Source organism: Gopherus flavomarginatus, chromosome 22 (genome assembly GCF_025201925.1).
Source record: "Gopherus flavomarginatus isolate rGopFla2 chromosome 22, rGopFla2.mat.asm, whole genome shotgun sequence".
NCBI lineage: Eukaryota > Metazoa > Chordata > Testudines > Testudinidae > Gopherus > Gopherus flavomarginatus.
Window position 1 is genome coordinate 18,985,802 of NC_066638.1, and position 12,361 is coordinate 18,998,162.

The following is a 12,361-nucleotide window of genomic DNA, read 5'->3' on the forward strand; positions in this document are numbered from 1 at the left end:
TCGTCCTCAGACCGGCACCGATCCCCATCCCTGGTACCAGCTAAAAAGCAAGAGAGACTGGGAGGAGATGTTGCCTTATACACCATAAAGGGGAGGAGAGCAAAGATCCCATGAGGGACAGCTCTTCCCCTCCAGTTGGAGGTCAGGCTCCAACTTGGGAGCAGCAGAGGCACTCAGCACCTGGTGGTGCTGTCCATGCTCAAGGCTTTTCAGGCCGCAAAGGACTTTCTGTCCCTGTCGGTGCTGCCTATGCTGGTCGCAGAGGTGTTCCGTTCAAGGAGTAAACTTGCCTTGGGACCCTTTCAGCGGTCCCCATCAGTACAGCACTGCGCCTCACTGTAGGGGGTGCCCTGTCAGCATTCACCTGAGCAGCACCACCAGGCACGGGTCGGCTTGCCTGTCAGAGTTCCCGGGGTCTGCCCCTGGACTCCAGGCAGCGTTCCTCAGGCTCAAGGCAGTGATAGCTAATCGGCTAGCACAGACCCGCAGAGGCGCGGTACCAGTCACCAGAGCCCTGATGCTGAGAGTGTCCGAGCCAGTCTCCTAGCTCACAGCACTGCTCTGGAGAGTCGAGATGTTGGTCCCTGGAGCCCTGTCACTGGTAGCTGGATTGCTGGTGCAGTTCACTGCAAGCACATCAATGGTCTCCAACACGTGAGTCTGCTCACTCACATTCCTGCTCAATGGAGCGGCATTGCTTGCTAAGTGTAAGGCATTGATCGCTGGGTACTATTGCTGAGCTGCTGAATGCCGTCACTGGGATCATGGCACCGAGAGCCATTGCCCTTGTACAGGTCTTTAGTGGAGGTCCAGGGCCAGAGCCGATGGGATAGGGATAGACAGCCTTGGCACCATCCTGGGTCCCCAGACATGTGTCCCCCCTTCTTGGGCTCCGACAGCGAGGAGATTATACCCACGGGCCAGGGTCACCCATCAGAGGCACTGGTATTCTCTGCTGGGCCACCAGTGGCAGCATGGGCCTCTGGCAACTCTGGAATCCCTGGGGATTTCTCCAACAACTGCAGGGGCATAGGTCGGCTTTGGTGGCATCTGACAAATGGTCAGCAACAGTCTCCCGCCCACCCTCTGATTTGGACCTGGAGTCAGAGCAGGCTCCCCAGGATCAGCCAGTCTCTGCTGAGGCTCCCATGGCAGAAGTGACGGAGTTGGCAGACCTGCCTATACCTGCTTCCTCCTCATCTTTGCCTGATGATGAGGCAATAGTGAGGGCCCTCTCACCCAGTTCCCCAGGACTAAGCAAAGGCTCGCCAGGAGCTCCTGAAGAGGGTCACCTCAAACCTGAGGCTGGAAGTCGAGGAGCTAGCAGAGCTCTTGGACTCTCAATTTGATGTATGGGGTACTGCATCCCCCGCCAGGGTGGCATTGCTGGTGCATGAGGGAGTGGTGAAAATCACTAAGGCCTTGTGGTAGACAACCTCCACCCACATCTTCGAGCGGGCGGAGCAAAAATTCTAAGTCCCCACTAAGCGGTATGAGTATCTTTATACTCACCCTGTTTCAAGCTCACTGGTTGTGTCAGCAGCCAATGAGCATGATAGACAGAGTCAACCGAGATTGACACCTAAGAACAAGGAGGCAAAGAGGTTCGATCTTTTTGATAAAAAAATGTATTCTACATCCTAGTATCCAGCTGAGTGTGGTGAACCATCAGGCCTTGCTTGGCCGTTATGACTTTAATGTTTGGCAGTCTATGAAGGAACTCCTGGCTATCCTTGATGAAGGGAGGGCGATGGCCAGGGTAGCCCTCCAAGCAGCCTCAGATTCTGCGGCCCAAACCATGGCCTCGGCCATTTTGATGAGGCAGGCGTTCTGGTTACAGTCATCAGTTCTTTCAACGGAGGTTCAACAGTCCATCCAGGACCTCCCATTCGATGGCCCTGCACTGTTTTCTGAGCAAACAGACAATCAGTTGCACAGCCTGAAAGACTCGAGGGCTACTTTGTGCACCCTGGGCCTGAACGTTCCAGGGCTGGTGAGGAAGTGATTTAAGCTGCCACAGACCAATTTGTTCAGAGCCAGCCCTGGTCAGAGCTCTTTGTAAAAAGGGAAAGGGGTACAAGTGCCGGGAAGGCCACCATTTGGCATCCTCTGCTCACTCAAGCTCCACCTGTAACCACCTGGGTGGGAAGCAGGCATTTTGAGGGTATACTCGAGGGTGACCTTCCAGTCTCTGTCCTGGATCCTGCTCCCCCTGTTTTCCAACTTCCTCTTTCCCTTACTCCCTGCCTGGGCCTCTCTAACATCAGACTGGTGGGTCCTTGGCACAGTAGCAGGGGGATATACTCTCCAATTTATCTTTCTCCTCCCCCACCCCTGTCCTCCTTCAGGACTCTTTTTTCTCATGAGCATCTGCTTGCTCAGGAGGTGCAGAGCCTTCTGGGAGTAGGAGACATGGAAAAAGTCCTGCTGCGTTTAAGGGGCCAAGGGGTTTTACTCCTGCTATTTTTTTAATCCCAAAGGGGGTCTATAGCCCATCCTCGACCTGCAGACCCTCAACAAGAATCTCAAGAAGTGGAAGTTTCACACGGTCTCCTTGGCCTCCATCATTCCTTTCCTAGATCCGTGAGACTGGTATGCCGCCCTCGATTTGAAAGACACTTACTTTCACATGTCAATATTCCATGATCAGATGGTTCCTACGTTTTGTATTTGGGACCGTCCACTACCAATTTTCAGTGCTCCCTTTTGGCCTAGAAACAGCGCCAAGAGTGTTTATGAAATGCATGTCGATGGTGGTAGCCTACTTCAGGCGTCGGGGTATCCAGATTTGCCTGTATGTGGTTCAGGTCCAGTGCAGTGTCGAGATGCTGCAAGCTGCTTGTCAAGTTGTGAGCCTGCTGATAAATGAACAAAAATCAAAATTAATCCCAGTCCAATGGATAGTTTATTGCGATGGTACTCGACTCTACCCAAGCCAGACCATTTCTGCCGGAGGCCAGGTTCAAGGCAGTGTAACATCTAATTGCCAGCATCACTGCACGTCTGCTCACCACGGCCCGGGTCTGTCTCAGACTGTTGGGTCATATGGAAGTATGCACACATGTCATTCGCCATGTGAGACTCAGGCAGTACCCCCTTCAGATGTGGCTAGCAGCAGTCTACTCTCTGGCCAGACATCACCTGGACAAAGGTCATCACAGTCCCTCATAGAATGTCAGGGTTGAAAGGGACCTCAGGAGGTTATCTAGTCGAACCCCCTGCTCAAAGCAGGACCAATCCCCAACTAAATCATCCTAGCCAGGGCTTTGTCAAACCTGACCTTAAAAACCTCTAAGGAACGAGATTCCACCGCCTCCCTAGGTAACCCCTTCCAGTGCTGCTTCACCCTCTAGTGAAATTTTTTTTCCTAATATCCGACCTAAAACTCCCCCACTGCAGCTTGAGACCATTACTCCTTGTTCTGTCATCTGGTACCACAGAGAACAGTCTAGATCCATCTTCTTTGGAACCCGTTTTCAGGTAGTTGAAAGCAGCTATCAAATCCCCCCTGATTCTTCTCTTCTGCAGACTAAACAATCCCAGTTCCCTCAGCCAGTCCTCAGAAGTCATGTCATACCTCCGAGGATACTTAGCTGTCTGCAGTGGTGGACTAATCCGAGGTTGGTGTTGTAAGGAGTGCCGTACGAGAGTCCACGACCCATGGTCTCCCTGATATCGGTTGCGTCTGACCTTGGTTGAGGAGCACATCTTGGTACACTGCAAACTCAAGAGTTACTGTCTTGAGAGGTGCTTGCGTTACATATAAACATCAGGAAGCTCAGGGTCATCCATCTAGCCTGCAGTGTTTTCCTTCCCCAGCTGTCCAATCGGGTAATGCAGGTCTTGACACAGAACATAGAGGTCATGTTGTTAAACAGACAGGGGGGAGTGTGCACATCGGCTCTCTGCCAGGATGCCCTCAACCTGTGGGACTTCTGCATTCAGCATGTGATCCACGTGGAAGCCTCACATCTCCCCAGTGTCCAAAACACGCTGACAGATCACCTCAGCAGGTCCTTCTCTCACCATGAGTGGGCACTCCACTTGTAGGTCATCAAGGTGCCCTTCCAGAAGTGGGGGGCTCCCTCAGTGGACCTGTTTGCCACCAGACTGAACAGAAAGTGTCATCAGTTCTGCTCTATCCAAGGCCTTGGCAGAGGCTCCCTTTCCGATGCCTTTCTCCTGTCATATTTGGGAGAACTGATGTATGCTTTCCCACCAAATCCACTTATCAGCAAAGTCCTCTCAAAAATCAAGAGGGGCAAGGCACAAGTCGTCATGATCACCCTGGTGTGGCCTTGCCAGCATTGGTTTGGCATGTTCATGGACCTCACTGTAGCAGCCCTGTGGCTACAGCCCAGCCACCTGGACCTGCCCTCACAGGATAACAGTCAGCTCCTGAACCCAAACCTCATCTCTCTCCACCTCACAGCTTGGATGCTACATGGCTGAATCCAGAGGAACAGGCCTGCTCTAGTCATGTACAGCAGGTTCTCTTGGAAAGCAGAAAGCCCTCCACCAGAGCGACTTACCTGGCAAAGGGGAAGTGGTTTTTTCCTTCTGGGTGTCTGGCTGCAACATCTCCCCTACTCAGTCTTCTGTGTACTCCATCCTGGATTACCTGCTTCACTTAAAGCACCAGGGCCTTGCGTTCTGTTCGATCAAGGTGCACTTGGCAGCCATATCAGCCTTCCATCCTCGTGTCCAGAATAAAGTGGTATTCTTGCATAAGATGTCAATCAGGTTCCTGAAGGGACTTGAATGGCTCTTTCTGCTGATCCAGGACCCGGTCTCCCAATGGGACCTCAGCCTAGTCCACTCCAGGCTCACGGGTTCCCTCTTTGAGCCCATGGCTGCTTTTCCCTTTCCCATCTGTCGTGGAAGGTTGCATTCCTTGTATCGATTTACCTCGGCAGAGCATGTATCCGAGAGCAAAGCGCTCACTTTGGAGCCACCGTACACGGTATTCTCAAAAGACAAGATCCAGCTGCAGCCCCATCCAGCTTTCCTGCCTACAATGGTGTCGCATTTCCATGTCAACCAAGATATCTTCCTCCCAGTGTTCTGTCCAAAGCCTCACTCTATCAATGAGGAGAGGCGGCTGCATGCTCTGGATGTCCAGCAGGCCCTGGCGTTCTGTCTGGAGTATACCAAGCCCTGCCGCAGATCAACCAAGCTCTTTATTGTTTCAGCTGACAGGATGAAGGACCTTCCAGTGTCCTATCAGAGGATTTCGAATTGGATCATCATCTGCATCCATACTTGTAACAAGTTGATGCAGGCTTTGCCTCCACTGATAGTGAAGGCTTAGTCGACTAGGGCTCAGGCATCTTCGGCTACCTTCCTGGCACATGTCCCTATCCAGGACATCTGCAGGGCCACAATGTGGTCTTCAGTACGTACATTCACGACACATTATGCTATCACTCAGCAGGCCAGAGATGACGCAGGCTTTGGCAGAGCTATATTGCAATCGACACGTCCATGAACTCCCATCTGCCTCTGGTGGTACTGCTTGGGAGTCACCTACAATGGAATGGACATGAGCAAACACTTAAAGAAAAAAAGACTGTTATCTTTCGTAGCTGTTGTTCTTTGAGATGTGTTACTCATGTCCATTCCACGACCTGCCCTCCTTCCCAACTGTCTGAGTTTCCAGCAAGAAGGAACTGAGGGTGGGGGGGAGCTGGTGGTGCTCTTTATACCAGTGCATATGCACACCGTTTCAAAGGTTCCCCTACAGATACCACTGAGGGAAAAACTTCCAGCACTGGTGTAGGTGTGTGTGGCGAGCTCGCACAGGCCTACAATGGAATGGACATGAGCGACACATCTTGAAAAAGTTATTTTTTTTTTCATAACTGTATTTTCTCTTACACCACCTTAGTGTCATCAGAAAACAGAACGGAGTGAAGAATATGCCCCCAGACTCCAGAGTTCCCAGTCAGAAACCCTGATAATCTTGCACATGACACTGGTTGCCCGCAACGTTCTCTCTGATATTTTTTATCCGTGTGCGGAATGAATTTTATGTGCATCAGTGTCAAGGTGATGTGCGCCACTGGTGGAAACAAAAATCCAAGATATAATACATATTTTTAAAAAGTTACCATAGGGATAATTACTCCAGCCAGGACAAGTTAGGCATTTTAGAAGTCGCTACTCAAGGAATCACATTTTAAACATAAGAGGAATTAAGTTATGAAATGCATAAACCAGTCAAAAAACTAAAATAACAGCACTTTGAAAAAATAAAATTATACGTAAAATATATATATAATATACGTGCATTGCAGGAAGTACGAAGTAGTAACAACACAAGTATGTACTGAGAGGTGAATGACAGAATGTGTGCGTGCGCGCGTGCTGGCTGCTGGAGAAGTGGTATGAGAGACTGTGCATTGTCTTTTTAAGCAGAGACACACTCACAAGCAGCTCTGTCCTGTTCCTGAGTTGCCCTGTTCTTCCTCCTCTGCTCTGTGAAGATGGGGTACATGGATGAGGGCCACCTTCCTCCTCCTTTCCCCCCATGTCCCCCAGCATAGCAGGCAGGAGGGTCCTGGGAGCAGCTGTGTGGGGCTCGACTAATCAAGTGCCCATTACTTGATTGACTCTCGAGCAGCTGTGCAGTTTAGAGGGAACACTGGTTCCCAGCAAGGAAAACAACTAAACTGAAAACCCTCAAAGGGTGTGATCTGCTTTCTTTTGAAAAACTCCGTGCCTATTTTTAGACTTAGCTGAAATCTGTCATTAGGAAGTAGAGCATAGTGGAGGAATGGGTTTGTTTATTGGAAGTCAGCTAATATAATTGTTCCCTCAGATGTCTGTTTAGTTCTGGAATTACTTGCATCTTTGTCTGATACTTATCTTCATTAGGTGAAAGTTTTGTTTGTGAGAAACTTAGCCACTACAGTGACAGAAGAAATCCTCGAAAAATCCTTTTCAGAGTTTGGAAAGCTGGAAAGAGTGAAGAAATTAAAGGATTATGCTTTTGTTCACTTTGAAGATAGAGGTGCGGCGGTAAAGGTAGGACTGTGGTTTTCTTACCTTTTGGATGGCTAAACACTAACTCTAGCCTTTGGTGAAAAATATGTAGGAAGTGTATGTTGGTAAGATTTTTTTTTTTCTCAACTTCATGGTACATTGCAGTGTACATTTAATTCTATATAGTGTAGGATCTGTTTGGTGCTCCTGCTACAGGAAAACTCCAGTAATTTATTCTAATCATTTCAGTAGCTAGAAAGATTCAACAAGCATTGCTGTTGCAGAAATTCCTTTTTTAAAAAGCATTTTCTACTCCTGGGGGAATCTTGCACCAAAAAAAAATTTTTTTAATCTGCACACATTTTAAAATTCTGCATATTTTGTTTGTCAAAATAGCATCACTCCAGTTTAAATTATTTTGGTAATTTATTTCAAAATATCTGTCAACAAATATGTCCATGATACAGATTAGGGGGGAGGTTCCCTCAGAAGTAGAGAGAGAAACCCCTATGATGACCCAGTTCCAGGTTGGGGGACACCCCCTGATCCAAGACGCTTGCACTCCCTCCCTCCCAGAGCCCTTAGTCCCCTCAGCTTTTTTACTGTCCCGCTGGGAGATGTGGTGTGGTGAGGCCTCACTGTTTGCCAGAGCCGGGTCTCCCAGTCTATCTTCCATCCCTGAGCGGATGAGGATCAAGCCAGGCAGCCAGAGCATGCAGAGACTCCATCCCCACAGGGCTGGGTGCTCCACTCAGTGCGAGCTGGGCTCTGCAGAGTACAATGGCCCCTAATGGCTGCCAGCAGCTCTGCAGCCCCAATTCTGTGAGGGAAAACAGGAAATAGTGCACAGAACATAAATTCTGTATTGCGCAGGGACGCCTAATTCCCCCAGGAATAATTTTCTGGCTCTTGTTGGCTGCATGCTCTCTCATTGACGGGAGGTCGAAAGAAGCTTACTGATTTAACCAGTTGAGCGCTTGCCCTGCTACCAGAGTGGAGCAACGTGCCTGGTGGCTGCAGATTTATTCTCTCATAAGTAGCTTTTGGCAACAGCCTGTTGAACGGGCACTCAACTTTTTTACTATTGAGCCAGTGCCTGGGGATGAGGATATAACTTCTCTCCATGAAAGCTTAGCATTTCTCAAATGTGGCCATTGTGGCTGCATGCGTCCACCAGGAGGTTTTCCTGAGGCTACGACAGCCTACTGGGCACAGATGTGGGAGGGGGCAAAGCAGCAGCTCCCCCCTGCAGCGCCTAGGGAGAGGGCTCTGGGAGAGGTCTTCAGCCCCCCCTCCTGATTTCAGCTAGAAGTGGGCTTCAGGCGTGCGCACCCCCTTTCCCCAGCCCAGCTTCAGCTGTGGGACTCTGGGTACAGGGCTTCCGCAGAGCCAGTCTTACTGGGTTCCCTGGCCAAGAGGCAAGGAGTGGGCTGAGCCTGGGGTGTGAGGCTGTGGAAAGGAGCTCAGGACAATGGGGGGCAGGGAGGAGTGGGACCTGGAGGGGACAATGGGGCACCCAGGAGGGTGGAGGGAGGCAGCAGGAACCAGAGTTTGATGGGTTGAAGAGGCAGCGGGGGCTAGGGCACTCTAAAATACAACTGTACATTATTTTTATTATTGACTCTGCAAAAAAAATCATAGAATATCAGGGCTGGGAGGGACCTCAGGAGGTCATCTAGTCCAACTCCCTGCTCAAAGCAGGACAAAATCCCCTACATAAATAAATTGCAATGATTTGGACATGTATATGTGCATATTTATTTGCTTTCTCTAAAGTTAATTAAACATTTTAGGAAAATTTGTCAGAGCTGTCAGCAGCAAGGGTTGGTGGCTGTACTGAGTCCACCAAAAATTTTGCTGTGAAAAAACCTGTTTAGCTGTATCTTGTAGTTAATACATTGAGAGAGTCTACTGTTTTAATTAGGCAAAAGGGAGCTCTGTTTTATAGAAATTACTGCCCAAGAGAATTAGTGAAATGACAATAAATCAAGAATAAAATTTGAGCAATTGAGATCAGAAATAATGTAGTCAGATTTAAAGGGTTTTTTATGTGTCTACTTCAGTTACTAAGATTTTATTTCTCCAAAATGTTGGATTCCTCTTTCAAGTAAGGTTTGAGATCACAATAAACAGTGTCCAAGATCCCCTTAAGTCCTCCCTTTCACAGGGATCCTTTTCCCACCTTCCAGCCAACCCTGTGTGACTTCAGGAAGTTACAACTTGCTCACTTTTTCTTTTTTGTTGTGGAGCATCCCTGGAGGATCCCACGAGCAGCATTTGCCTGGGGATCTCTTAGCAGAATGTCCTTCTGCTCCTCTTTTACCATATACCTTTCAGAGAGAGGACCAGACTTTGAAATGTAGTCAATGTGCATGAGTGGTCTAGCTAAAGACTACTTTTTTGTGTCCAAATGCCTGATATACATGCAAATCAGGTTTTCATAGGTGTTTGTGGGTTTTTTGGTGGGCATGCTGTTCATACCTGTAGTCAAGAACTTACTTCTGTGCATCTATCTGAAATACATGTTTCGTTTTTAAAGAAAGTAGGAGTATTGGCTCTATGCAGTGTACAGTTCAGTTGCTTCTTATTTTTTTAGCAAGTTCTAGACTTGGCAAAGATCAGATTTCTTATTGAGGTGTTCTTAAAAATTTTATTTTTCACTTTATCATACAAAGACAAGATGATCAAAACAAATGTTTCAGTTGTAAGGATAGAAGGATTTAGAATGGAATTGACATGTCATCCTTATAGCTAGTGAAAGAATGGGAGTGTTGGAGGAATTTTTTAACTTCCAGTGGCACAAGTAACCTAACAATTCATAACAGATGCCAAAGTTAAAATTTGGGGGTGAAAAGTCTGTTAGTTTGTTCAGCGTATCCTACAATGTGAAATCCCTGAAAGGATTGATTATATTTTCCCTTCAATTTCAACTGCATCTTTTTTGGTGAACTAGTGAACATTTTTAGAAAGGCTTAAAATTTTTCTGATGTTTGGAAGTAAACTTAAATGTGGTGTTTTTCTGACCTTCATGCAGGCCATGAATGAAATGAATGGAAAAGAGATAGAGGGGGAAGAAATTGAAATAGTGTTAGCTAAACCACCAGATAAGAAAAGGAAAGAACGCCAGGCTGCCAGACAAGCCTCCAGAAGCACTGCGTAAGTCTTCACTTCTGCTATTTGTACATTACAATACTGCAGAACTTCATGCTGCTACAGAACGTAAGCTAACAGAGGCAGTCCTTTCCCAGCCTATGTATTGTTAAATTTAAGCAGAAAGTAATGATGGGTTAGGAGACTCTTGCAAGACAAATTAATGCATGTTTCTTTTTTTATTAGGTATGAAGACTATTATTACTACCCTCCACCTCGTATGCCACCTCCTATTAGAGGCAGAGGTCGTGGAGGGAGAGGTGGATATGGCTATCCCCCAGATTACTATGGCTATGAAGATTATTATGATGATTATTATGGTTACGACTATCATGACTACCGTGGTGGCTATGAAGATCCCTATTATGGCTATGATGATGGCTATGCTATAAGAGGAAGAGGAGGAGGAAGGGGTGGGAGAGGTGCTCCACCACCACCTAGGGGGCGGGGAGCTCCACCACCAAGAGGTAGAGCTGGCTATTCACAGAGGGGGGCACCCATGGGACCACCAAGAGGAGCCAGGGGTGGGAGAGGGGGTCCTGCACAGCAGCAGAGAGGACGTGGTGCTCGTGGAGCCAGGGGCAACCGTGGGGGCAACGTAGGAGGCAAGAGAAAGGCAGATGGGTACAACCAACCTGATTCCAAGCGCCGCCAGACCAACAACCAGCAGAACTGGGGCTCCCAACCCATCGCTCAGCAGCCGCTCCAGCAAGGTGGTGACTATGCCGGTAACTATGGTTACAATAATGACAACCAGGAATTTTATCAGGATACTTATGGGCAACAGTGGAAGTAGACAAGTGAGGAGGGCTTGAGAATGATATTGGCAACATAGAATTGGCTATAGCGCTACATCCTTTTTAAAAAAAAAAAAATTGGCTTAATGTTTCATCTTTCAGTAGCAATTGGCTGCCATTTGTATTGGGCTGAAATCACTCTATTGTGTATATATTCGAGTCTTTTATTTTCCTTTTTCATAAACGCACTTGGACATTATTGGGCTTGCAGAATTCCCAAACTCCGTTTGGGGTTTCAGTGCTTTTATTGTTTTAGGTTTCATTTTAGCAGTTTAAAAGGAGGATGGGCACACTGTTCAATCATGATTTTGCAGAACCTCTGGTTTTGGACAGTTTCCTTTTTTGGATTTTGGGTAGACTACATAGGAGTATGCTGTACATAAAAGTAAAAGCTAGTGCTTTGTCTTAGTAGTTTTAAGAAATTAAAACAAAAAAATTAAGATTTCTTGTATTGAAAATAACATGATTGTATGTTTTGCATTCCTAGAAGTAGGTTAACTGTGTTTTTAAATTGTTATTACTTCACACCTTTTTGAAAATCTGCCCTACAAAATTTGTTTGGCTTAAACGTCAAAGCCGTGGCAATTTGTTCCTTGATGTGATTGTATTTCCAATTTCTTGTTCATGTAAGATTTCAATAAAACTCAAAAATCTATTCAAAACATTACCTATTTCAAATTCAATTGTGTCCTAAAACATTATTTCATTGGTAATTCTTGGAAGAAACATTGTTTTCAAAGTATAACTGCCTATGTGAGTGATCAAATTCATTCAAATTTCTTGTGCTTTCCAACATGTAGCATTGTGAACATCAGACTGAAAGCTAGGCGAAATTACAAATAGTCCAAAGGGGGCACTGTTGTTTAATTGGTGTTCTATAACCTAATCACATCTAGTTCTGATACTTACTTACTGCTTTGCTTTTTAAAAGGGTTCATATGCATCTGAATGTTCTTGCAGAGCTTTGTAAACAGTTATTAATAATCTCATATGGAGAAGGAATTTGGAGACTGCAATTTGTTAGCCCCTGTTCCTTTCTGTTGTGTATTGTGGGGGCCTCTAGCAGCCCCCGCATAGGTATCTGTCCTTATTGTACTATGTGGTGTACAAACACATAGGAAGAGAGTCTCTGTCCCAAGAATCTTAGTTTAGGTCAAATGGTTAAATTTGTTTGTTCTAATGTTTATGATAAGGTTGAGACTTGTAAGTTAAAGTGCTGTGGCAATATAGACTGAGCTTGCTACAGACAACACAAACATGTTCTCTACATTCTGCTTAATTCAGTCACTGGCATTTCGATCTGCCATGGTGAACAATTTGCCTTAGAATTCTCATGCCTTTTAATAATAAAGGCTTAAATTTAAAAAAATGCTAGTCACCATCTTTCTGGGTGATTACTAGCTATGTTTTTTGGAGTATTTTGTTGCTTT

At 46.7% G+C, this 12,361-nt stretch overlaps 2 protein-coding genes across 3 annotated transcripts in view; one reads left to right on the forward strand and one right to left on the reverse strand.

Annotated features, from left to right (window-relative positions):
* The window catches only part of HNRNPR (heterogeneous nuclear ribonucleoprotein R), a 62,132-nt gene extending 50,537 nt beyond the window's left edge, over positions 1-11,595 (forward strand). For both annotated transcript variants that reach the window (XM_050932320.1, XM_050932321.1), the window contains exons 9-11: positions 6,877-7,026; positions 10,019-10,140; positions 10,321-11,595. In XM_050932320.1, the coding sequence (XP_050788277.1) occupies positions 6,877-7,026; positions 10,019-10,140; positions 10,321-10,930 (882 nt within the window). In that variant the 3' untranslated portion in view covers positions 10,931-11,595. The remainder of the gene's footprint in view (positions 1-6,876; positions 7,027-10,018; positions 10,141-10,320) is intronic.
* Positions 1-12,361, reverse strand: part of PTAFR (platelet activating factor receptor) — a 566,600-nt gene that overhangs the window by 203,052 nt on the left and 351,187 nt on the right. The window lies entirely within an intron of this gene.